At 45.2% G+C, this 25985-nt stretch overlaps 2 protein-coding genes across 4 annotated transcripts; one reads left to right on the top strand and one right to left on the bottom strand.

Moving 5' to 3' along the window:
- The first annotated feature begins 344 nt into the window (after positions 1-344).
- On the top strand, positions 345-14750 carry LOC129198174 (uncharacterized). 2 transcript variants are annotated; one of them, XM_054807303.1, is made up of 11 exons: positions 345-585; positions 822-1175; positions 3092-3183; positions 3362-3533; positions 4682-4910; positions 5494-6062; positions 6973-7114; positions 8289-8533; positions 10124-10287; positions 11004-11253; positions 11565-14750. In XM_054807303.1, exons 1-11 carry the CDS (start codon positions 397-399, stop codon positions 11787-11789), a joined length of 2631 nt encoding a protein of 876 aa, XP_054663278.1. In that variant the 5' UTR covers positions 345-396; the 3' UTR covers positions 11790-14750. The 2 variants fall into 2 exon arrangements, with proteins under 2 accessions (XP_054663278.1, XP_054663270.1); XM_054807295.1 differs by having other exon boundaries at positions 3362-3539.
- Positions 14655-25985, bottom strand: ADCK2 (aarF domain containing kinase 2). 2 transcript variants are annotated; one of them, XM_054807316.1, is made up of 8 exons: positions 25029-25985; positions 24169-24315; positions 22500-22628; positions 21749-21844; positions 19475-19726; positions 17878-18006; positions 17191-17244; positions 14655-15962 (listed from the first exon to the last, which is right to left on the bottom strand). In XM_054807316.1, exons 1-8 carry the CDS (start codon positions 25950-25952, stop codon positions 15819-15821), a joined length of 1875 nt encoding a protein of 624 aa, XP_054663291.1. In that variant the 5' UTR covers positions 25953-25985; the 3' UTR covers positions 14655-15818. The 2 variants fall into 2 exon arrangements, with proteins under 2 accessions (XP_054663291.1, XP_054663302.1); XM_054807327.1 differs by lacking the exon at positions 17191-17244 and having other exon boundaries at positions 15096-15962; positions 25029-25979.

The raw sequence follows: 25985 nt of genomic DNA, 5'->3' as shown, positions 1-25985 counted from the left end.
CACCCACCCACTCACTGCCGCGCTGCCCCCGCCCCGCGGGTGGGCCCGCTGTGACTGCGTGGGCACCGCCGCTTCCTCACCTCCCCCGGCACTTGGGAGTGGCGGGACGGCACCAACGCACCGGCGGGGGGGTTCCTCGATAGTCCCAAAAGTTAGGCGCAGAGGATGGCGCGGGGTGACCTCCCCAGCCAAACCGCTCAGTTCCGAGCGGAGCAAGACGGTAACGCCGGCTGCTCGTCTTTAAGCAAGGGGCTAAAGAAATAACCCGCCCTTCTTTCCCCCCCTAGGCGGCTCAGGTGGTCCAGCCCACAGCGTCCGGTTGCGTAGCAACGGAGCACGCGCGCGGCAACGGAGCCGCCCGTGCGGTCCCGGAGAGCCCCGGCTGCGCCTCCCCCCATGGCGGGCCCGGCCGGGCGGGCGGCGGGCGGGTGGCCCCGGGAGCTGGGCCTCACCTTCGTGGTCGGGATGCGGGCGTGCGCGGGCCCCGCCGCGGGGTTCCTGAAGGAGCGCCTGGTGCGGAGCCTCTTCCTGCTGGCCGGCGGCCCCACCGGCGCCCTCTTCAACGTCGTGGCCTTCTCCAGCAAGGCGAGGCGGGCGGGGAGCACTCGCGGCGGGAGGGCGCCAGCCGCCGGGGCCGAGGCAAGGCCCTTTCTGTTGGCCGGCGGCTGCGGCGGGAATGCGGGGGCGAGCTGTAGGGCGCCCAAGCGCAGAAATAGCCAGCAGAGAATCCTACGCCTGCCCCATGTTAGCAAAGACCAGCACGTGTGAGTGGGCTTTTCTTACTCATTTCTTTCTTCTTTTTTTTTTTTTTTTTCAAATAGGTGTTAAAATGGTGCAACTGCCTAGTCAGATGTTCGCTCAGTAGCGTCACTGAAGCCGCAGCCTGGGTTCGATCCCTGAGGTTTGAGAACGGCACGAATGCTGCGAGCGGCTTGGCTGTGGCGTTTGAGGACCCGGCCTGCCAGTCGGTGTATCTGTTCACTGACGTACTCCCTGAGCAAGACTCGGAGGAAATCTGCCAACTTCTCACGGAGAACAAGTTGTGTCCAGTACACGTTGTATGCCTTCTGGGAGATTCAGATGATCGTGAAAGAAGCAAGCAAAAAACAATGGAAAAAGTAGCCAGACAATCAGGGGGGTCCTTTCAAGCGATCAGACTCCTCCCTTCTGAAAAGGTATACTACTAATGTAAGATTAGAGCATACTTATTAGTTCCTCCTGAATCTTTATTAGATGACATTTCACAAAGTAGAACTGGGGAAGAGTTCCCCTTCTGGAAGGGGAACCCTGTTTTGCCTGGCAGCTTATGAACAAAACAAGCTGTGGACAAAGATTTGAAATAGGTTTGGCATCTCTGTGGACAGGCTGTACCCGACATCCCAAGCTGGCATATCCACCCTTCTCATTGTATATTACTTGTACTATAAATCTCTGCTTGTGAGGAAAGAGCGCTTCACATAGCCCCTGAGCAAAAGGCATCATCGCTAACAGTTGGGGTCAATTTCAGGTATATCTCGGTCTAGCTCCATTTACTTTTGCTGGGAAAGACTTGCCCTGTAAAGTGATTTCACTGAACTTTACAGACCAACACTTAAAAAGAGGTGTCTCTGGCAGGTGAAGATCCTGATGGAAAGAACAGATGCCTTGCTTTGATTTTACATTTTCTTTGCTAGGTGACTGTACAGCCTTGCCTACAGCCAGCGTATCTTGATTCACAGACTTCAATGTTGTTTTACTCTTAGGCAGGTGTGGCTGAATACTGTATTTTACATAAATGACAATATTTTCTAAATCTGTTAACATCCCAAACAGCTGACATCCTCAGGTGAAACAGCATAGGTTTTGCATGTCTACCCTGTGGATGTCCTTGTAGTTAAGGGATTTTAAGTTCCCTGCTCTTCTGAGTCTTATAACAGCCCTAATGCGTTTTCAGCAACAGTTTACAAGGAATAGCGGCAAACTATTCAAGCATTGTTTTTACTTAACACATGACTAATGCCAACGTGAGTTTCTCTTTTTCCGTGAAAGTTGAATGCTTTAATATAAGGTTCATAGTTTTGTCGTCGACTTCACCTCCCAAATCTCTTGCATTTTGCCTTTCTCCCTTCTCATAGTCCCTGGCATATTGTTTCCCCGTGTCATTGTTCTCAAACATTTCACGTTTTCCATCCTGCTTAGGCCAGATGGCTCTACTCTCCACTGTCGGCTTTGACCTGCAAACGCAGCTTTGTCTTCTAGACTCCATCCCCGCCTTCTTCATTCTTCCTTGACTTCAGCTCCTTTCATGGACCTTACAGCTCTTCCTTGCTTGGAGAGTTTGGGTAGCTGTGTAGGACGCAGGGTACAGGAGGAGGCAATGCACGCGGGACCACTGGCTGCCCATAAGCTATTGTTTGGGAGCCGGGGGGCAGACGGACTGGGAGGAAGCCAGCAGGGTTGATATGCCTGCATTGCTCCTGGGGATGGGAGAGGCAGCCCCAGAACCCCCACCTTGCCTCCATTCTGTTGCCTGTTTCCAAGCTGTGCCTTGTCGTGAGAAATTGAGGTATTTTCCACGTTCAAATCTCTTTACTAAAATCAGTTAACTAAAAGGTGTAAGACTTAGCAAGAAAGTAAAACTATTCTGATTCAAGAATCACATGCCTAGTGCCTCCTTCACAGTAGAATAAAATGATGATAGGATCTGAGGTGGCCAAAAGGGATATCTACTATGGCTTTGTGTATACTTGAAATAACACATTGTCCTTTGAACGCATATCTCATCATGACTGAAGAAACAGTGATACACCTGCTACATATCTAACAGCTGAATACAAAGCAGGTGAAACAAGAAGAGTTTTATCATATAGTTCTTTTATTTTTTTTATTATTTCTTCTTTCCAAGCTTGATTTCTTAAAATCAAGACCATTTGAAATGAGCTTACAGATAAACAGCATAGTACCACAAGATATGATGGAAGAGTTAAAACAAAAGAGAAGTAATATACTGGAAAGTAAATTTCAATTTTATAAAGAATATTTCTGTTTAAGGATTTAAGTGTTCAGAAGTCATGCTCATCATCTGCTTCCATCTCCTCCTTCCCCCCTCCAGGTAAGCTCCATGTCCATCTCACATGTCCAGTGTTGTCACACAGCTAATAAAGATCCCCGTGGCTCTCTGCTGGCAAGATGTCCAGTCACATAGTAAGTTCAAAAACTACAGATGGGTCACTGGAAATGCAGAGAAGAAAAAAGCTAGGAAATAAAGTCAATTATTACAGGGTGGGGGTCCCATATGGATTTAGTTTGTTTTCATTGCCGCAAGTTGCAGAAGTTCTCTTGCCAAGGTCTTAATTACTTCTTGTATTTTTGTTTTCTACAGCTTTCCTGTTTATGCTTGGAACCCGGATTCCCTTTGTATGCCCTTGATATCCTCAGCAAAAAGGAATTTCATTGATTCATCCCCAGAGGCTTCCAAGTTCATGAGGGGGGCTCGTGTGTTGGCAAGGAGAGAAGCTGATGGCTATTACTACCTGGGCCACATTGCCCAAGAGGTAAAGGTAGCTATTTATTAGGAACTGTGCTTGTAAAAGGCTTCTCCCTTCCTCCTGTTCTTCCCGTGCCTCGCCAGTCCCACGGCCTTGCTGTAGGGTGGCTCTCCTGTGATACACTTCTATTCTCGTCCCACATCCTCTTTTCATCTATTTCCCGACGATGACTGCCTGTTTACTGTGAGGACTCCTGCAAGCAGAAGCAGCCTCGAAGTTAATCCATTTTACTAGTTATAAGAAGTTGTTATTCAGAGACAATCAAACAAAACAGGTCCCTTATCCTTATTGTCTACTTCTGCCCAGGCTAGCAGTAAAATCAATTAGCTAAACAGCATTAGTAACAGTAATCCAAAATGTCTGCCTCCAGGGACCACCCTCCTCCTTACCGAACTGAGAGCTTTCCTCGTTCTCTTCCTTCTGTGTTTCTGGGATTTGTGAGATGATTTTGGATGCCAGACAGAAAATCCCCCTCTGCAGGCTTTCTTTAAAAATCCAGTGCATTTCCCAGTTTGCAGGTTAGTTAAATAAACAGCGGTGCACGTGTAGCTGAGGATGGCTGTAAGCTCCAGTGTTGGGTGGAACAGATGGGGACAGCTAGTGGCATGAGTGCCGTTAGCTGGAGTTGGGGCTGACAGCATTAGTTGCGTAAGTGCACTCAGATCTGCAGAGAAGGCTGAGAGTTCAGTAGTAAATCTGCCCCACACCCATTGCTGGAGGCTTAAATTAAAGCATTTAAATTTACGGCAGTTATGACGTTTTACTGGTTTGTTATCCTTTTGATTACTATATAACAAACTGCATCATAGATGGCAGTTTCTTTTGGCCGCTCTTTTTCTAGTGGGAGGTTTTCCTGGTGAAGTTCTGCCTTAGCGTGCTAATTGCGTTCTTACTAAAATCTAAGTCCAAAATGAAAGGAAGAGAAAGGCTGTCAGCCCCAGCTTTTTAATTATTTAATTGCTTTAATTATTTTAATTACTCTTAAAGTCCAGTGTGGACACAGTACAGTAAACAACCTGGTAGAAGAGGAAAGCTACATTCCCAGATCACGTTCCGCTTCCTGGGATTTCTGCCACTTCCCTCTTAGCACTTATATTTGGCTGTTAATTGGACCCAGATGTCTGTCTTGCAAACCGCATGTTTTCCTCTTGTAGAGCTCCAGGGAACGCTTTTTAATTGAGTTTGACAAAAGTCACACTCTGAAAGGCAAGGTACAGCTTCGCATGCAGGAAACACCTCTCTATGACATTCTCCACTACGAAGATGCCAGGCAACAGCCTCTTGCTCCAGGAGACAGGGTCTTGGCGCCATGGGAGGCTAGAGCTGAGCGTTTTGGCCCAGGCACTGTGCTAAAGGTTATGGAGAACAAGGAGTCACGTTTAGGTATGGGGTATTGACTTTCTTAATAGTGCTAGACTTGCCAAAGGTGCTGGTCACAGTACAGAAAAGAGAACAGTCTCAACCAGGGAGAGAATTCAGGACCTGCTGCTTGGTTTCTCTTCATTGTCTTTTTTTTGTTGTTGTTGTGGGCACTAAGCAACCTGATCTTTTTAAGTGCCAGAATTAATGCAGCTCCTAGAATTAGCCTTTGCTTTGTTCTGTGAGTGAAAACTTCCTAAAATGTAGGGCCTTGGGGGGGGGGCGTCCTCCTAAGACAAGGAGAACAAAGTTCCTGACCCTCATGAGTATTCACTTGATTATCCGTTAGTCTAGTTTCCAGCTTTTGCAGGGTAAAATCCTGGCTCGCTGTGACAAGTGAGAATTTTGCTATCTGCTGTCTCTTCAGAGGAAGTTCAAAAGAAGGTCACATTTTAAACCTATAAAGAAAAAATCATGGAAGCTGTTACAAAATTGTCTGAAACACAAGCTGTTACATTTATCTCCTGCTTTCTGAGAGATAAATCATGCAGGTTGACATGCTTCTAATACGTTCTTTGCCTTTTTTTTTTTTTTTTTATATGCACAGGATACAACAGAAGGGGAGTGCTTGTGAATTTCTGGAATGGACGGACTAAGGAGGTGTCTTCTTACCAAGCTCTGCGGATCCCTCTGCCCTTAAGCGAACGCATCATCCTAGAACTGCAAATGCCTTTAGCAGCCAGGCAGATGGTGGTAGATTCAAGCTTGGATTACCCATACATCGTGACACCAGGTTATAGAGCCTCAGGCCATTACAGACATGGTCACACAGACCTGGACTACTGGCCAAGGGGTCTGTATTCGACTCAGCCATGTGCTAAGTGCAGCTGCAGGTGTACCTCGCTTCCCCATTGCTGCCTTGAAGCCTGGGAACCCACGCGGCCTACAGGGTGCAAAGTGCAGCAGGAAGATGCCTTCATCCCAGGAACAAGCTTGCCTAAAGAAGAGGTCAGCAAGAAAATAGAAGAGCAACTGTCTAAAGTGAGGATTTCGACTTCAGAAAGTGTTTCCAGAGAGGAAGAGAAAAAGGAAAATAAGAGATTGAAGACAGAAAACATTTCAAAAGATGTTAAGTCTTGTTTGGAAGAGGACAATGATGTTGTAGAACCTAAGAAGGTAAAAAGTGCTTCACTCTGGCTCTTCTGTTAACATGTGATCTGCTATTTGTATAATGGCTGCTTTGTTACCTCAAGTTTTCTGCTGTTGGTACCAAAAAGTTACTAGAGGTTTTAGGCCTGCAAAAGAATGGGGAGACTTTGCTCTTCACTGTCTTCCTGATGCTTTGACCTGGGAAAGAACTAGAAGCTGTCATTGTCACTGTCTGGAACATACTCCTAGAACCTCTTCCACCAATGCAGAACATAAAAAGCGTTGCATAGCCCAGTTCCTCTACATCCTCCCTCTGTGTGACAGAGGTAAAGGCAGGAAAAATTGTCAGGCAGAAGGCTTTACACCAGATAGGGGTTACAGTAAGGACTGTTTCATACCAAGGCAGTCCTTGGCATAATGCTACTAAGATATTTCTCCACCCATGGTAGAGGCATCACCTCTCCCAATCAAAGACCGAAAGAGACTTTTGTGACCCTCAGTAGTTGATTTGGTGCTTGTGAACAGGGCACTGCATGAGGATCAGTAAGGAGGAGGTTAATGTGCACCAGCTACTGCCAAGCTTTTCTCCATTGCTCTGCAAGGATTAGAATCCTGATTTCTGGCATGTGCCAGAAACGTGACTGCCTTTCAGCCAGAGCTTCTCTGGCCTGATCTGTTTTGTACCAGTTTGGACCCTTCTAGGCAGAAGCACTGCCGGTTTTTAAGTCATTAGAAGATGTAGAGAAACCCACAAAGTGATGAGAAATTTCTCTACTTAGAGTTCTTTGTTTCTTTACTAAAGAACTCCCCCAGAGTTTTTTTAATTCTTTCTCAAACTTCAATTGCAACTTCACATCTTACGTCGTAAGTTCATGAAACGAACCTGTACTTTTCCTTAGCAGGTCTGGATTATGATTGCGTTTCTTGTTATTTCTAGAGTCCTCAGAGGGAGATGGTTCATGCCATGGTTGATACTGCTGTCAACACAGACAGCTGCTTAATGGAGACAGTCTACAAGGAAGAAGTGGACAGCAGACAGCAGGATGCTGAAACCAAGGCTGATGTTAAACACGAACATGGTAATGAAATTGTAGCTGGTTTAGCCAAACATAAGACTTGCCACACAATATCATGTCTAAGATCTGTTGCCATAGTTCTTGATGTTTCAAAAGAAAATGCCATAATGCCATGCTGAATATAGCCACTATAATATATTATCATTATATGTAGGTATTAATGGTAGTTGTTCATCTTCTCAAGGTGAAAGTATTTTCAGATGGAAGCGGGGGGGGGGGGGGTCTTGGCTTTTTTGACTGCTGCTACTGCAGTAGCAGCTTTTGAGTTTTCTTAACCTTTATCATAATGGTCACTATAAATATTATTTATTATAAAATTTCCTTTCTTTAAAAGTTAATCTGTAACTGTACCTATGTCTGCCTTTAGCAAAAATATTTCACCAGGACTGTTCTGCAGAACACTCCTTCTCTTCTCCGTGCTGAAAATGATTGCTTTATAATGTCATTGAGTAAACTTTCATTCCCTTTTCATCCAAAAGGGGACGGATCATGATTTTAATGCAATTGTTGCTGTTCTCATTTAAGCTAGCTTTGTGACAATTGCAGGCATTTAAGTGAGGACTCTGAAAGCTTTCTCCAAGTGTCACTGCTGGTAGAGGGAGAATAAAAAGTCAAACAGCAGTGCACATTTCCTCCCAGCTGGTGCTCCAGCACCGTTCCATGCAACAACTGCCACTCAGGTCCTCACTGTCTTTAGCAGAAAGGTGTAAGCAAACTCTGCCTGTGTCCTCAGTTACCCAAAAGCTTGTTAGCAGTGTTGTGCCCAAGCTAATTTCTCCTGTCTCTCAGCAGGATCTATAGCTCAGGCTTTGCACTATCAAGAAATTTATCATTTTTACTTGTCTCAGAACATTGGCAGAAGCAGCTCGTGTCTGTCTGTGAAATATCATGTAAACAACCCCTTAGCCTGAGTAGCTGTAAGTGCAGTCAGTGATCTTGTGTTACCAGGCAAAACTCTTGCTTGACTGCAAAATGGCAAGCTTGTTTTTTGAAAGCTGGGACCTGCTTTGTGGAGACTGAAAAATGTCCCACTTCCTCAGAGGAAAATGTTGGTACTAAGTTATAAAGGTCCTGCTTGAATATGTTTTATATGAGAAGACTTTTTTTTTTTTAAATTTGCTTTCTTTTTATAAGCTGTCTGTAACCTGTTATGTCCTCACCCTAATTTATTCGAAAGGTCTCTCTGAGTCCAGAGTGGCAGAAGCTCCAATCCCACATTCCCAAAGGAGCCCTTCTCTGGGAACCTGTGCTTTGGTTCCTTTCAGGCGCCAAAGCTTCTTTGACCGAGTGAATCAATCACTAGAGAAAGATAGCCTGACCATCAAATCAGCTCTACATGTGCAGAGACCACACAGTACCTCCAGTGCGCAGGCTAGGAGATCCATAAATCTTCTAAATCTTCCAAAAGACAAAAGCATTACAGTAAGTATTTCGTCCAAATGAGATTTAGCTATTAGGATCAAGCGATTTGTTTATGTCATGTGAGAATATACTCTCCTTTGATCTCTTTCTCAAAGGTTTTTACTGCAACAAAAATTATGCCTATGTAGAAGAATGGCTATGCATAAATAGAAGCATAAGGTTTCCGCTTGGGAATCAGTGTTGCACAGGAACAGGGCGCTTCTGGTATTTTTACTCAGCACTTTTGATACAATTTTTTATTTCAGATCTAATCTTCTCTAACTAAACCTCTCAGCCAGCTCTACTAGATGATAGCAAAAAAATTATTCCTCTTTTACAGATACTGAAAACAAAAAAGAGAAAGTCTATGTAGTCAGCTGAATCCCTTAGCAGAGAGTGCTTGTCAGGGCTGGGATGGAACTTCAAGTCTCCTAATCCTTAGGCCAGTCCTTTACCTGCTGGAAAACAGCATTGGTTCACCTCCCACCTATAAAATACCTTTGATTCTTTCTTTGGTCTCTCCCTCTATATGTCATTAAACACAAACCACCCACAAGGTACAATTTTTGCAAAGAATAGCAATACATTGGAGAACAAAGGTGTTTACTGCCCCTAGGAAGCCATACAGATCAATGTGTTAAGAGAAATCAATCAAAATGTTACATGAGACTGGCAGGGACATTATTTGAAGGTTCTGTAGTGTTTTCCAGCTTGTGGTATTAGAGATGTCCTCAGGAAAGAACTGGAAGGAGACATTCTGTTTGCAGAGGAGCAGCTAATGGCAGGAACATGCTAATTGCAGCTGGGAATAGGAGAAGAGAGAATGCATTTGAGAGAGGAAAATATTTTGTTCCAGCCCCAAACAGCTCTAGCAGTGTAAACAGGAATGCCTGTCTAAGTTTTGGTGATGTTTCCTTGCTCCTTCCCTCATACAGAGCACTGTAAGGAGTACAAAAGAAATAAATATTGCACTATGGCTGTTAAAAGATGCCTTGTAGGTGCTCCTTCATCTCTTTATACAGCACAGTGCATTTAAAAATGCAAGTTAGGAACACTGCCCACCATTGAAATGCAGCTACTACTGAAGAAAACACAAAAACTGCTTGACTGTGGGTAGAAATCTCAGACAACAGGAAGTGAAGAATTGTACACCTGCACAGAACTCCAGGAAGATTTTGTGTTTGGCCAGAGGGAGGCTGATATTTATCTTTCTAATAAAATCTAGTAAGGAATCTGTAATACGATTTGTGGTCAGAACCTGTATTTTCCACGCAATCCAGAAGCTGCCACAAAGATTGGGCAGTTGTAAGCATTGGCTCAACACCGGAACAAACCAGAACAGTACAGCCTGCAGACTTATAAAGAACTCTTAAAACTCAATTTTCAGGCACGCCTTTGTTAGTTAAGCCTAATCTTTTGTAGAGGTTTTAGCATCACACTTGGTGTTTTCATGGATGGGAAGCACAACTAGAGTATTCATGAGCCTGTGTGTCTTCCAGAGTTCAGGAGTGACATTAGAAGACTAAGCTGTTCTGGTTTTGTAGGTTTACAGTTTGCATTAGTAAAATATACTGATGAGATTAATGGTTTGGTATCTTTTTTTTCTCTTAGAAATCAATTTTTAATGGTGCATCTCAGGAGAGATGGAAAGAGATGGACTTCAGCAGAGCCAAGATTGAGCACAAAAGGTGGCAAGAGAAACAGAGGCAGCTGAAGAGGGAGCAGCAGCAAGAGACAGATGGCATCCGACGCCAGCTGCGCAGGGACAACCAGAGGTGATACCTAGGAGCTAACGGGTTTTTGTAGTAAATGTCGGAAGGTTGGTAATGTCTACTCCCTGGTGCTCTGGCTCAGTCTCTGAACATCATGCATTGTGCCTTATGCTAGTCTCTGCAGAGGGCACATGGTGGTTTACTAATGGGAATAAAATTGACGCTTGAGGTTTGGGCGAGTGGGTACACATGGACTCCTCGCCTTTAGCATTACTTCCAAGGGCAAATTCCCTTCAATCTCATCCTCAGACCCAAAGTCCTTTTGCCTCCCAAACCCCTGTTCCCTGCCCCCAGCCCCACAGTCCACTTAAGCTTAGCAGGTCCTTGCCCCCATGAGCCACCTCCTTCCATCCCTTCTGTCGCCCCCATGGCTCCACCACCAACACACATAGCCACCTGCTTGTCCAAATTACTCCTACAGCCCTGTCCATGCAACCTATTTCCTGGGTTCCTGGTGTTCGGGGCCAAGAACTCACAGCTGCACCAGGGTATGCAGTCAGGTGAACAGATGACTGCGGTTACCTGACATCAGGCACCAGCCCATTTGGGGGCTTTGCCACCTGTGTTTAGGACACAGGTTTAACCCTCATAACCTATCAAAGAGTCCCGGAATATTAACCAAGCAGAGGCTGCCAGAATATCTGCTTTGTGTCTTATGCACTTTTTCTTTTATTGCTCTTTCCTTCTGAGAAATTTGAGAAATTTTGTTTTGGAAACAGGCAGCGATTGCGTCAGAGAACATTGCAAGGGCTGAAGAAACAGCTGGAGCACGAAGACAGAGCTTTGCAGCGCATGGCACTGCTCCAGGCTGCTGGGGCAGAGAGGAGCAGGAAGGAATCTTTCTTGCCAGAGGAGGAGAAAAGGAAGGCAAATCAGAGGATGCAGTTCTTAAAGACGCAGCGTTTGCACAGAGAGAAGTCGCAGGCATTACACAATGAAAGGAGCTTTGAACAAGAGAAAGAAAGGCTGGTAAGGGCAATTTCAGAAGTGTTCTTCCTGTTTCCAGCAGTGGCACCATCCAGAGTATTTGTCTTTCACCTGTGTGTCTAATTATATCATTTAGAGGTAAATAAATGAAGGGTAACATTTTTTTTGACACATGCGTAAAGATGAAAGATGGGAAGTAAAATTCTCTGTCTCTGCGGTAGAAAGTGTCTTTCTGTATGCAAGGAATGAATTTCCGTAGATTATACCCATTTCTGACCTGCCAGTGACAACTGTGGATGAAATTCAGCATGAAAGCTGACTGTACAACTGTAAATGTCTTTATTTTTATGTAGGATTTTCTCAGGAGCAGAATGCAGTCACGGCAGGAAATGTTGGAACAGGAATCACAGGAGCTGGATAGGCAACAAAACCAACACCAGGCTGCAAAAGGGAGAGTGTTCCAGAGCAGGGAGCGTTCACGCCAGAAGATGGAAAAAGGCGGCCAAAAACTCTGTGACCTCCAGCAGTACCTCAGAGAACAGAACCTCTTGATGCTCCGAGCATCACTGCTAGCGTAAGGAAGCTGTGGAGTGCGTGAGCAGGTCCTCGAGCAGTTCACAGACCTGCTCTGGATCTTGTAGGTGTGAGTCAGTGTGCTGGAGCTTGGGTGCTTGAGTGCAGTTGTGGCAAGTGGAATTATGATTCCCGGAGAAGTCTTTACTCTCCCTTCCATTGCAGCCAGAGTACCTTTTCACCGCTCCATCCTTTACATACCTTTCTTTCTGGAGTTACTACTCTAGTCCACCTCTGCCAAGTGAAGGGGTGGAAGTGCAGGCACAGGTTACGTCCTGCTCATACAAGCCTGCAGGGAAATCAAATACAGGCCTGAAAAGGCTTCCGCTGCGGAACTCTGGGAACTTTCTGCCCTGCCGTGGTTCTTCCAGAGCAGCGCCAGAAGAGCACATTTCTTTGAGGTCAAGGACCACATAAAATAGGAAGTGTAGTTATGCGATGCTGTCGTACAACTTACCTTGCTATGTTAGCGTTACATGAAATATGGGGAAGGAGAGCTGGAGACCAGCTGGATGTTCAAAAAAAACCCAAACAACTGCAGCAATGAAAATGTACATGCTAAAATGTAAATTATCCCCTGCAGTTTCCATTATTAACAACTGACTCTTCCAAGCGTCCCATGGCACATGAGTTGCAGAGATCCATAGGGAAGGAGTCCCCATACATATGACACAGTTGCGTTGCTTCCTGCCAAACTGCTTCAGAGGACAGGGCAGGGATCCAGTGACGTGAGGGGGGCTTCAGAAAACCTGGTAAGACAAATTGGAACCCTCCAGCTTGGGCTTCAGGTAAGTGTAGATCTACTACTGGCAGGGTGTGTGTACTGCTTGGAATACGTAGGCCATTCCTCTAGAGGAAGAATGACATAGGAACCCAAAATGCAAAAAGGAAGATTTTTTTTTTTTCTGGTGACAAGCTACCCTTTCTAGGCATTCTAGACAAAAATGCCTGTCTTTTTGGAAAATCACCAAACCCAGTGGTGGGCTTGGGGGTCTGTTTTGGTTATGCTCTCACTTTCACGCTGGTTGTCTCCAAAAGCAGGTAATTTTATGTCACAAAGATACTCAGATGTAGGGCGCCCAGTCAGGATAAACAGACTTTTTGTTCACCATGAATAAATGAGGAGAACATTACAAAGACAAATGAGTTTGTAAATTGACAATTAACAAATTGTGTAAGAAACCGAGGTAGCCAGTAGTGCTATAGGAGGACAGAGTACCCCATTCAGGCTATAGGGTAAAACATAGTTACCACCTGAGTCCACAATGCAACAACTTGCTCATGACTTCCATGATTTTGTAAGTAAGTGGATTACTGACTTCCATAGTGAAGCATGTGGTGTCAGCCACAACTGCGGACAAGCTACTGGCTTCTGCCCTCTCCTGAAAGGAAACGGGCACTTCAAGAGACAGTTTTCTGCAGCAGGGGAGAAGAGGGGTTTTTAATGCACTCTGATTAGCAGAGGTGCCTTCCTTCACAGAGGGGAGGAGGAGGTTATGCTTGTCACATCCTAAAGGGCTGTCCCTCTTCCTCATATCATCAGAGGCACCAAATATAGCAGCTGTGTCACAGAGAATGTTCTCAGCTTCGGGCAGCCAGAAATGTAATGTTCTTTTCACGTTGGTATTAAGGAAAGGAGAATGGACATGGCAGAATTTGCTGGAGCGGAGTCAGAGCTGTATTGAAGAGTATTTTTATTACACAAAATTATGCTAAAATATATATAATATTTGAGATGATACCTTGTTTTAAGTGATACCTAGAGCCAAACTATTTAAATAACAAAATTTAAATGTTGCTACCTGCCATTCTGTGTGCACTTAGAAATGTTACACATTTTCTGGCACATCATTCAGCAAAAAGCATGAGTATTATAAAAAGTTACCCCTTTTACAGGATCACAGCACTGGTGATAACAGCCATTTCTAAATAAAAAAAATTACAAAAACTTTTAAAAGGGAGCTCCTTTGAAATTCTGCCAAATCTTTTGAATGACCAGCAGTTTCAGACTGCGTTCCTCCAGAGATAACTGAGAGGTTATGCTTTCAGCTTTCCCCAAGAAGACAAAGTTAATCTCTCATCCAGATGTTTACAAACTATTCTAAGGCCTTAATAGCTGAAAGGGGTAATTTTAACTTTAGGATCCATAATACACATAAACCTTCCTGAGATTTTTGGTTTTTCAAAAAAGGAGGAGGAAAGAAAGATGAACCTATTAAAGAGAAGACTTTGACATTTTGTTTGTTTAAATTAAGGCCTGAAAAAATTATAACTTGCTGCATATATGAAAAGTACATGTGAAGCACAGTTTTGCATTTTAGACATGGAATTCTATCATTTGGTTTAAGCTCTGTTTAGCCTCTGGAAAAGTTGGCTTAAGTGTGCTCAGCAAGAACACGGGTGGCTGTGCCCATGACCTGCCTAACTGATGGACCCGGCCCAGGCTGCACACACCGCATCTGAGTGCTGCACCGGGCACCCCTACCCACCCAGCTGGGTGGAAACGGGAGGGGGCACACACACTGCTGAGTGGAAGTGGGTGCTGGCAGCACATGGAGATTTTCTTTAATGTAAGGCTTGGGGGTTGCTTGCTTTTCTGAGTTCTCTTCTACGCAAAATCGTGCTAGTTAGGACAATAGTGTACCTAGTTACGAGTTTACTAGTCTAACCAGACTTAGAGAAACAAGCCTAAAACTTAAAAGATATTAAACTCTACTGCTGCTTTCATCCTTAAGCATTTTGAAATGGAACATGTAATGATTAATGGAAAGTACATGAAATATATTAGGCAGAATCTCAACTTATTTTTCAGATTTCATTTATATATCATTAATCATTATTTTATAATCACCATAAACCAGCAGATTGTCTGCTTATGTACTTTCTCTTTATTGCTTAACCATCTGAAAACAGACCACTGCTGCAATTTCACATATAGTATATCTGGGAATAGATTTAGTATTACAGTATTTCCAATCATTCACAGACTAAGTTTCTCACTATTTAAATACAGCCATAAAATAATTTTAATAATACTATTAAAATGTTTGACTGTAAAACCTATGTATGATCTAGATCTTTTGCTGGCTTTATTTAATTTTAAACGTTCACAATGTATTTTCCATCCACTAGGAAAACACTTGGATTCCTTGTTTTGCGAACTACTGGAAACAAAACCCAAGCATTTGCGTATTAGTTAAGGTTTTGAGTTGACTAGGATGAGAGTAGGGGAGCAGAGGGAGGGTGGGAGGAAGGAAGCATACAGAGAAAAAAAAAGATTTTTTTTAAAGGTAAAAAAAGAGACAAATATACCCAAAAGTTGGTTTTATTATGGAATTAGCTTTTCTGCCTAGGCAAATATTTTCTTTTGCTGTTTATAATACAAACTCCTATAGTATTGTGCTAGAGTATGGAAGTTTGAAAAATCAGATTGACTTGTCCATTTTTATCATTCAAAATGACTAAGAACAGACCACTCCATGCAGGATCTCAAGAAACTTCTACAATAAAAGTGGAAGTTAAATGTACAAAAGACAAAAAAGTTTATTGGCTTTTTTCAGCCTGAATTAGTTGCTTAGGTAGTGACAGAACATCATTTCTCATACCACAGTGACAGATAAGTCAGTAAATTAAATATTTAACCTGATATATTTAAAACCAGACTTGATCAATGAACATCTTTTAAAAAGACTTTAGACAAGTAAGACTGCTTTTCTCATCAGGTTGCAGTGATCTTGTGCAGCTAAACTACATATGTCATTTTAAAAACTACCAGAGTGCATTAGCTCGTAGAACGGTGTAATGAGTCAGAACTCTCCAACTGTGCAAAGTCTTCCTGGTTTCTGGAATAGACCTTCTAATCATCCTGTGCCTGGTGCTTGGCTGAAATGACTGAAGGCAACATTAGTGGAGAATAACCACTGCATGGCATTTCCCAGAGACAGGTGTGACTTCTCACCTTCAGCTTCTTTCTGTGTCAGCTCACAGACGGCACAGGTAACCCTGCACAGTGAGAGGGCAGCAGCCACAAGAGTCTATTCAAGGACAGAAGCCGCAGTTTTGATGAGCAGTGGTTTAGCTGCCTCTAGGATGTCCAGTTCAGGGTCCAGTGAACGACCAAGACCTTCCAGAACCATGATGGCAAAGATGATGGAAGCAAAATTGCTCTCAAGCTTCACCTGGAACCATAAGCGACTGAATGAACTCAGTGGACCATTTCTTTTCCTGAGCCCATTCCACAGAGGTACCAGCTCTGGCTAAGCTGAGAGGGAAGGGAAGAGGCTGGGGAGAGCATACATGCAGCTGAAACTATACTGCAACTCCATCACTTGGAATTTCAAAATACACTGAAATCCAGCAGCAGGCCCAAAAATAAGACAACAGTTTCAGGGTAAGTGCCCTAAGGGAAATGAAGAGTTTGTTTTTCCCTTCCAAGAAGGGGAATGGGATTTATTTTTTTCTTTCATACTGGAGTAGCAGGAGCTTAGGAGTGCTCACCACTGCTAGTGTAGTTATAACCTGCAGTAGTATCCAATGTACTTGGACACATCCACTTGTGTAAGGGGGAGCTCACCTTTGAGATAGCCACAAGAGACCCACACACATCACAGGGGAAACAATCCTCTGTTCTGCTTGTGAACAAACTACTCCCCAGTTCCCAGCCAGGCATACCAGGGCATTAAGAATTCATGGAGTTGGGAAGACTTGCTTTGTAAGGGCCTAAATTACATTTCATGTTATTAGAAACAAGCTTAATGAAGCTTAATGACAAAAACCTCTAACTAAGGAATGTTTAGGGGACCCTTTGCAGGCTGGGCAGCCCTGTGGCTGACAACCTTCCCATCTCCTGTAGTTCAGGCCACCATAGCTCTGTTGATTTCCAAAGCTGTTTGCAACCATGGAAACTTGTCCCAAAATACTATGCGTTATAAGAAGGAGTCTCTGTTCTGTGAGCAACTCCTCACTGTTGAGGCCTCTAACAAACCAGTAAAATGGCCTAGTGCTGTTACATAACCACATGTCAAGAAAGAGGTCCAGGGAAGAAAGCATACAATAATATGCAAGTGGAACATATATTAGATTTCATTTTTTGCTTCTAAGGGACTATAAAAAAAGATAGGAAGAAACTATGTGTTATAGCAACATTCCTTTTAGTAAATAATATCAACCATTAAATGCAGTATTAAGACAAAACCCAACAAAACAGAAATTGGTCTTGGTAGGGTGCACACCAAGACCTGAGAAACACTATGCCTGCAACACCTAGATGTGTTCCTGCAGTCCCCCTCCTAGTAGTTCATTTCAGAAGCCACAGTCCCCCTCCTTGTCAGCCCTTCATGTTCCGAGTAGTTCTCCCTCCCCAAATGAACTGCCAGCTATTGAAGGCAGACAGTGACAGGACCTCACCTTATGGGTCATCAATAATTTAAAGACATTCGAGAGGAGATTTGCCACCTGAAGCTGGAATACAAAAGAAGTTAAAAACTGATCAAAAAAACTGGTCAAGACTGAGCCGCATGAGTGGCAGGCAGGATTCTTTTAAGTGTTTGTTAGCATTTGGTTCTGGTGGTGGGACATTATTGGGCTGACAACGGCCAACATCATGGTATGACGCCCCCCACCCCACCCAGGACAAGTTCAGCTGTGACCCACAGTTCCGCTTACTTGCCAGCCCAGGAAGGCTGAGAATGTCTGACCTCACAGCAGTACACATCGTGCACCAATTTGCTCAATACCACCGTACTACACACTCTGAAGTGGGCCGGCTGGCCTTAGCTAACAGCATGCAAGCTATAATATCAGGCTCAGCAGCTCCTCACAGGGGAATGCAGATGTAGGGTTTTATTTTCAAATCTCTAACAAGCAAAAAAACCCCACTATACCAAAACCCACAAACAAACCCACATGGTTTTAACAAGAAGGAAAAAAGAAAGGATTTTATGGACTTTTGCTGCACCTGAGAGACTAGAAGCACCCAGTACTGGTTTGTGGTGTTGATAAGATCAGAGCTGGCCCTTCCACATGGATCATTCCAAAAGCCAAGTTGCACTGAATTACAGGTAAGTGAGGGTGGGACATAGTTTGTGCACTTGCCTTTCCTAGGGCAATGGTGTTCCCCCGGACCTTGGTGACTAGTTCCGCCATCTCAGCTTTGAATCGCTCGATATCCTGACACTGGTTAGCACGGGCGTGATGAAGGATCAGTTCTGCCACTCTCTCCCCCTGTGAAACAAGTGGGAAAGAAGAATCAGAATTTGATCGCTGGTGCCAGCAGGCCTACAGGGAGCTGCACAGCATCATCCCTGAAGGCCTCTGCTGCACAGGTCCCTGGTGGGGACTGCCTGCAGACTGCACGGAGAAATCCCAGGGCCATGCTTTCCCATTCCAGCAATGGAGACCCAAGGAATCTACAGAAGCAGGTGCAGGAAGAGCAGAACTGGTTCAAAAGTCTTAGCTGCTATCTGGCAAAACCTTGCTTATTTTTCTTGCATGCCTTGTAGGGTAGAACGCAACAAAGATATCTCTCAGTCAGTCATAAGGTTTTTTTTTGGGGGGGGGGAATAAAACCCACAGAACTGGCATTTTCCTCTTAGCAGAGGAGATAATGGTGTGAAGAAGGACATACATTAACCTCCCTTATGGGCTAAGTCCAACCTTCCATTTGCAAACTGTGGAAGAAGAGCGAGCTCATTCTACACCAGCAGATGCTCGGTGAGAAAGGTGGGGAGCCATATCCAAGCTTCACTTGTGAGGGGCTTTATACCTCTTAGAAGACGTGTCTGACAGCAACATACAGAGCCAGAGGGCGCAGGTTTGGCAATGAGACTTGGTGTAGCTTTTCACCTGTACATCATTAATTGCACCCAGCCTGACCGAGGAAGGATTTGCAATCAAATGTTTGCAGTTTTTGCTCAGTAGCTGAGAAGTACGTGTGGCAGCACAGGATGGGCCTGAACACACGGTTTAGCACCGACTCCTCAGTATGCTTTGGCAGATTAAACAGACCAAGTTAGAATGCGTCCCTCTTGAGGTATGTTGGTGAGCCATCCCACCCACAGCTGAGAAACAGCAACATGCAAGTATGAGCAAAGATGCTTGTTCTCAGAATGAACAGGAGACATCAGCACTGGATTCTCTACTCTAAAGAGTGTATTTTAAGTAAGTGGGAACGAAGACAAAGTAGTTCCTCTTACACAGAGGAGCCTAGCAGAGGCCAGACCCCCTCACCCCACCTGTTTTGCTTCCTCTTCTCTACAGATGCTGACACAACAGTAAAATTGGATGGCATATGGGCTTTCCAGCAGCAAGGGGCAGAACAGAACTTGTGTGGAAGACCAAGATGTTAATCCATTGCCTCCTCTTCTCTAGCAAAACCTGGCAGATTCTGCAACAAACGCAAGTGGCTCCCAGACAGTCCTAACTTGCATCAAAGCACTCCTAACCAGGGATTGGCAGCTACTGCTTCCCATTTACTACCTTCCGTTTCCTGGGCCACTGAAATTGCTTGACTCTGGCAGCCTCCTTGCTGTAGCTGAACATCTTATCCCTGTGTCTGGTACAGCTTCCACGCTAGCAAGTCTCCTCTCCCCTCTTAGGGAGGATCGTAAGGGGAAATAGAGAGAAAACTATCACTTTGGCCATCAGAATCTCTAGCTGTCTGCCTTCCCCAGCCCCATGACAGAGGCCTCACCTGTCCCTGGACCACAGCCGTGAAAACTGCCCGGAAGTTCTGCATGTCAGCGCTCTGCAGCTCCGCCACGATCCCCGCATCCAGCAGCACCAGGCAGAGCCGCCTGACGGGCGGCTGCACTTCCACCACAAGCGTGTCACACAGGTCCACGATGGCTGTCTGCTCCTTGCAGCTGGTGCTGACATGGGCCGTGCCTTGAACCAGGATGTTCCCAGGGTGCAGGTCAGCATGGACAAAGTTGTCAACAAAGACCTAGAAGACAGGCAAGTCTTACAGCAGCTCATTCCAACCAAACCTGCCCACGTCAAAACTCCCAGGCAAATAGCTGAGGTTTGTTTCTGGTCTGTTTGCTGTCATTACTAATGTGCAGCACCTCAGGAAGCAACACAGCAAATGGCTTCTGCTGGAGACCAGCTGTGGTGAAATGGCATGGGTGCTGCTCACTCTAGGGGAGTCAGCAAAACTGTGTGAAGCAATCCTGTGTGTTTGCTAGAGGTCAGGTAGGACAGCCAGGAGTCCCAGCAGGAATGGTAATTGCCAATGAGCACTAACCCTAAACTGGGGGCATAGCGGGACGCCTTGGCAAAGAATAACGCGCTAAGAATAGACCATTTGCTATTTGGCAGCATGGGGTTTGGTGAACGGTTAAGTTTGCCTAGTCTGGGACATCAACCCATGTTACAACTGTATTGAAAAGTAAAGAAAACAAGAGGAAACAAGTGTATGTAGCACTTTTCTGCCTCTGCTAGCGGTTAGTAGCAAAAAACACTAGCAAGAAGGCAAGCACAAGACAGTATTTCCCCACTAACCCTCCTGACCCTGTGGGACTGCAGGACTTCCTGCCTCAAGGAGACTATCTTTTATTTTATGGATTTCTCCTACAAATTTGTCCAATTGCCATATAAATAATTAGAGCTGTGTGAAAAAAGGGGATTTTTTTAGGTGTTGCCTGAAAAAATGACCTCTGATAATTTTATGTCCTCTTCATTGTTCTGAGAAACCCCACACAATAGATCCATATTCACTCACATGCACTCATGACTGCATGTATCTCTATCATAAGCTACTCATTTCTCTGCTTTCCAGAGTTAAGAAACCAAATTATTTCACCATTCCTGTATGGAAGCCATTCCACACCAGTAATCATCCTGGCTGCCTTCCTCTGCACCTCTTCTAGTTCTATTACAGCCCTTGAAATGGAGGATCCTGGACAGTGAGGGACTAGAACTGCACAGAGTATTCAATGAACAGGTATTTATTTTACTTACAGCCATAATGTTGTTTCTTTGCTCTTTAATTCTACTCCTAAAATTTGGGGGGTGTGCTTTGCTCCTAACCACTGAATCCAACATTAGCATAAAGCTATTATAGTTCCACCATTGATTTTCTGAGTGGTAAAAGCTATTTCAGAGTCTGTCATGCTACACAGAGTCAGAACTGCAAGCCCTCCCCATTGCCCTGGTACGATGTTGCAGTTATCAGCTGAATTTCATCTGACACTTACTGCCCACACACTCAGAACTGTGAGGTTCTTTTGCAACTCTTCCCACTAGTTCTCATGGCTCCTCATGAGCCAATTGTGTCACCTCTCAACACTCCTTTCCAGAGCATTTGTGATTATTTCAACCACAAAAGAATTAGAGTGCCAGAAGCTGAATCGGGCCAGGTTTGTTTTCTTTACTCCATATTTAGTTCTTCCTTAAAAAAGGCAGTTTTGGAGGAGGGGTCAATAAATGAAGAAACTAGGTGGCTGTGTTCCCTGTGAGTCACATTCATAGTGCCTGCATAGAGCATGGTATTTGCTAATTCCATTGCACTTTATAGCACTAGGGCAATATGTGAATATTCATTAAATGGATTAGTGGGTTTCCCAAGCAATGCCCTGATTGAATTGTACAGGAGAACCCTACTGTGTGCAAGCATATCGCCCTTCTGCGGTGGAAGAGACTCCATGTCAACGTCTACAGCAGTGGTGCATCTAGCCCAGGCTTTACTTGGACCTTGTGTTACATTGCACAGGAAGCACAGACCCTCCCTCTGCCAGTTCAGGAGCTGCTCAGTGCCGTAGCAGCCCAGGTCCTGGGGTACCGCAAGATACCTGGCATCCACAAGCTGGCTCCCAGAGCCACAGCTGTATCCTTGAGTCCATGGGGAGAAGGGTAGGACACGTGGGAAAGAAACAGGTTCTTTCTTTAGCCATATTGGTTTATTACCCCAACTGAATAGCTTCTGCAGGAAAACAAGCCTCACTGCCAGCCTCTACCAAGTGCCTACCATCTTTAGCAGCATGTCCATGCCCATCTTTGCAAGTCTCTGCCTCAGCTCTGTGGCAATCTCTCCACGCAGGTAGTGCGAAATAGGCTCACTCTCCTGAAATAAAGACAGAGCTGGAGTCAAACACACTCTATGCCCCACCTTCAACCACACCTTTACCTAGGTGCCCAGAGTTGAGGGAAGGTGATAAGAATACCCTAGAAAGGACCTGCTCAGTAGAGGATGTACCTACTGTGATGGAGAACATGAGAGAAGCAAGGGTTTGTTCTTTGGAAAGGGTGTGATACAGCCTGGGGCAGAAATATTCTTGCCAGGATCACATGCACGAAAACTAAGGCTGAGAGTAGCTTTGGTCTGTGACTCAAACATCCACAAGGGAAGTGAGGCAAGCATCAGAAAGCGTCAGATTGCTGAGCTCCTTGCTTTGACCCACCACAGAGGAGAGTTGGAGCGTGGTGTTGGTTTGCAAAGCACAGGCAAGCACATGGTGGCTGGACACTGCTGATCTGCTTGGTTTCAGGCCAAGTGTTCACTTCTATATGGAGATGTCTGCCACCTGTCTTCTGGGATGCACTGTTTACAAACAAAAAGAGTGGAAGAGACACTGAGGAAGAACACCAATCTCTTTAAGCAAGTAAGAGAAAAGCATCCTTCTGCCTCTGATAGCTCCTTCTCAAAAAACATCTCCTTGGCATGTTCTCCTAAGGGCCTTCTCACAGCTACCACCGCTCCCAGACCCCACAATTCTTACCTCAAATGTTTCCACTAGAACGTCAGTCGTTACCAAAGGCCAAAGGGGAGTTGGAAACTTTACAAAATCGACATCTAGAAAATTTTGTCGAAAGCGCTCCAGATTTCTGGCTTCGTAGCGTAAGTCAATCTCAAGGGAGATAAAGAAAAAGCGGGTTGGAAATTAGATGCAATTAGAACTAGATCTTCAGGATCCCGTATGAAAGTATGACTGTATGGTGCAATACTCAATACCAACAAAACTAGTTAGAAAGCCAGAATGAAAACAAACTAGAGTGATGCTTCTTACATGCTTATAGCTTTCCTGATGGAAGAGTAGAGTAACAGACTGGGTAACAGATGGCTCACAACCCAGCACCTTCAAAATACAGGTTACTCTTAGTATAGGCACTGTGTCTCAAAAAAGACCAGGACTGCATTATTTTCAAGGGTAAGACAGATCCTGAACCAAAGCTTACTGTCCAAATAGCAAGCTAGGCAGACAGGGTAGAAGAACTGCAGCCCTAACCTCACTTTACAGATAGGCAGCCATAGCAGGAAGAAATTTAATGTAACACATACAAAATAATCCACTACGCAAAGTCCTGGCCCCAGCTCTTCAGTGATCCAGCGCCTTGATGCAAGGGCATCTCTCCTGCCCACTAATGCTGCTCAAGGAGGCGGGATAACCTTGCCTCACCTCCCTCATCTGGCAATGGGAAATATCCCAGGAATACTTATTGTTCTTTCAAAGAGAAATTAAAGAAAATTACAACAAGCCTATCAAATGCTCTCCTAATCCTCAGTCTTCAGAGTACCCACCAAAAGCTCTGCCAAACTGGTACTAATGACATCAAGTCACATCTGAATACAGTCAACAGTTTACAACACAGATTTGCCGTGTAGATTTTTTGCAATAGTAGAAAAGAATTAAGGCTTTCAAAAGCTTGTAACAGACTTCAGACTCTGCAATATAGACACAAAAATGAAATTAGCAGATATTGGTTCATTTTAATAGAAATGTAAGCCTAATTGAGCCTGTAGTAAAATCTTTGTATGTTTGGTAGTAAGGACCTTTCAGTACTGTGTCTTTATAAGACATTAGCAAGTCAGAACATGTTTTCGGATCTGTTTGCAAAGCTTAACTTTACCAATACTGAGTCTGATAATGACACAATATAGAATGTATTGTTAACTCATGTAAAAGTATATTAGTTATGCCAATATATATACTTCAGTGCTAACAAACATGACCAGTAAGTACAGACTACAAACATATATCTAGAATTAAAGAGAAAAAATGCATCTGAGCGCTTGTTTGGAGAGATTATTTGCCTAAGGAGAGGTCTCTCACCAGTGTTCATCTTTCACAATACTGCAAAAAGGACTGTGACTATGGCTATTGAGCTGTTCAGGCTGTTCACTAGAAAACATACTCAAAGTCTTAAAAAGAGATTTAAAAATCTAATAAAGATTGTTAAATTTTTTTCATTGCTTTGCTTTTTTACTGTGAGCATGTAAGCTTTCCTACAGTAACATTATATGACTGATTAGAAGAAAGAACATAACTGACAAGCAAGCCTTCATCTAGCCCTTTCAGAAGTAGCGGTATGAACAGAGTTAGAGCCAGCCACTAGCAAGACAAAGGGCAGTTTTGTTTCAGTATGTGGAGACCATGGCATGGCACGCACCTGCTGAATCATAAGCTTCTCAAACTCCTCCACGATCTCTGTCAAACTGAGCCACTTGAATCCAGGGATAAGTCCAATGATGTGGCTACCCATCTTCATGAGGAACAAATCCATCTGGACTTGGTGAACTAGCCCAGGGTGCAGGACCTGCATAAGAATGAATGGTGGCAAGATCAACTCCCCAAACACTCCATTTCAATCAGCTCAAGTGATACATTCCAAATAGACAGAACTCAGCCTACAAGACTGGGAGCTAACAAGGCTTCCGCAGCTAGTCCTCAGAATAATTCACATTTTGCCATGCATTAAGTTGTAAAGAAACATTTTATAACTGTCAATGGAATATATCTGTGCTGGAGACTACAGTCTCATCCAATGCCATTTTCTATTGCTTTTGCAGTCCCACCCTCTCCATGCCATGCAGTACTGACCAGTTTTTGGAACATCCTGGATATAAGATTTCTTTAAATAAATTTTGCTGGAGAGAACTTATCTGTTCCAGATTCCTTTATGTGAGCAGTAAAAGGGGTTCATTTTATGGAAGGTGAAACCAAGCTTAATATTTATTCTTTTAATATAAACTGGGCCCTTGCAGGCCTTTCTGGTATCCACATGCCACGTCAAATGGTGCCATAGGTGGTGTGCGTACTCAAGCTCTCCGGGCTGGGAAGAGCTGGGGCCACTACAAGCCTGGATTGCAGCTGGCTGGAACCAAAGTGCCGAGAAAAGACACCGAGGGAGACAAGCATCCCTTCTCTCACTCTACCTTGCCAGCCTATACATGTCCCTTGGAATTAAAATCTAATTGGCCTTGTCCAGCACACATTTTCCCACATCTACCAGTCAGATGCATGACTTACTTTAATGGCTACAGGTGTGAGATGTCTGGCTGATGAAGGATTTGCATTCAGGAGTGGTTTGGCCATCTGCTCCATAAGGGGCATCCCACTCACAGGACTTCCTTGGAAGCAGTCTGCTGGGCTCAGCTCCTCCCTGCTCCTCTTATCCTGCATCACCTCGCTCTTCCTCCTCCTCAGCCACCTGAGGAAACCTCTAAAGCCTGACACTTCCCACGCTTCAAAAGTGGATCTTAACTCTGAGCATTGTGCTAGCTCCTTGGCTTGGGAGCTGGAGATAGCAGTGAGGTCAGCATAGGCTTTATACACCTGGGCGACACAGCCAGAGCCAACTGGTTCCCGGCTTTGGAACTTGAGGATGCCTGTCCAGTCCTCACCAAAGGCCTTCCTTAGGAGCTCATCAGTGTGGCCCCACGGGTGTGGGCTCACCTCAACGTGCAGCTTGGAAAACTCATCACAGAAGGCCTCAGAGAAGAGGTCCCTCCGGGTACTGGCCCACTGGCCCAGCTTGACACAGGTGGGGCCGGCAGCCTCGGCCGCCCTCCGCAGCAGCCGCAGCCACAGGGCGCCCAGGCCGGGCCACAAGCGGCTCAGGGGGTAAAGCAGCAGCAGAGGGCCGAAACGCAGCAACAACCCGCAAGCCCGCAGACCCAACCGGAGCGCCAGACCAAAGTGTCGCAGCAGCCCCCGGGGCGACCGCTCTGGGCCGCGCTCCCCTACCCACACCGGCCTCCGCTGTCCCGGCCTCTCCTTCCAGCCGGCCCCAGCGGGCACCGCCAAGGCCACCGCGACCAAGCGCCCGGCACGCAGCCCGCCGCGCCCCGCGGTCACCCAACCAGACAGCGCCCCCCTCGTCCCGGCAGCCCGCCCAAGGAGAGGGAAGGGACGCGGGAACGGCAGCAGCCGCACAGCACGGCCCGCCACCATCGTCCTTCTGCCGCCGTTAACGCCGCTAACGGC

Source organism: Grus americana, chromosome 1 (assembly GCF_028858705.1).
Source record: "Grus americana isolate bGruAme1 chromosome 1, bGruAme1.mat, whole genome shotgun sequence".
In the NCBI taxonomy this organism is placed as follows: domain Eukaryota; kingdom Metazoa; phylum Chordata; class Aves; order Gruiformes; family Gruidae; genus Grus; species Grus americana.
Note: the sequence above shows the minus strand (reverse complement) of the source record. Positions and strands in the feature narration are given on the sequence as shown.

Excerpts from the sequence above, each read along its gene's own strand:
- LOC129198174 (XM_054807295.1), top strand. The coding sequence starts at position 397 with ATGGCGGGCCCGGCCGGGCGGGCGGCGGGCGGGTGGCCCCGGGAGCTG. Across the intron at positions 8,534-10,123 it reads CAAAAGACAAAAGCATTACA|AAATCAATTTTTAATGGTGC; the intron begins GTAAGTATTTCG and ends TTTTTCTCTTAG. Across the intron at positions 10,288-11,003 it reads CTGCGCAGGGACAACCAGAG|GCAGCGATTGCGTCAGAGAA; the intron begins GTGATACCTAGG and ends TTTTGGAAACAG.
- ADCK2 (XM_054807316.1), bottom strand. The coding sequence starts at position 25,952 with ATGGTGGCGGGCCGTGCTGTGCGGCTGCTGCCGTTCCCGCGTCCCTTC. Across the intron at positions 19,727-21,748 it reads TGGACATGCTGCTAAAGATG|GTCTTTGTTGACAACTTTGT; the intron begins GTAGGCACTTGG and ends CCTGTCTTCTAG. Across the intron at positions 15,963-17,190 it reads AATTATTGATGACCCATAAG|GTGAAGCTTGAGAGCAATTT; the intron begins GTGAGGTCCTGT and ends TTATGGTTCCAG.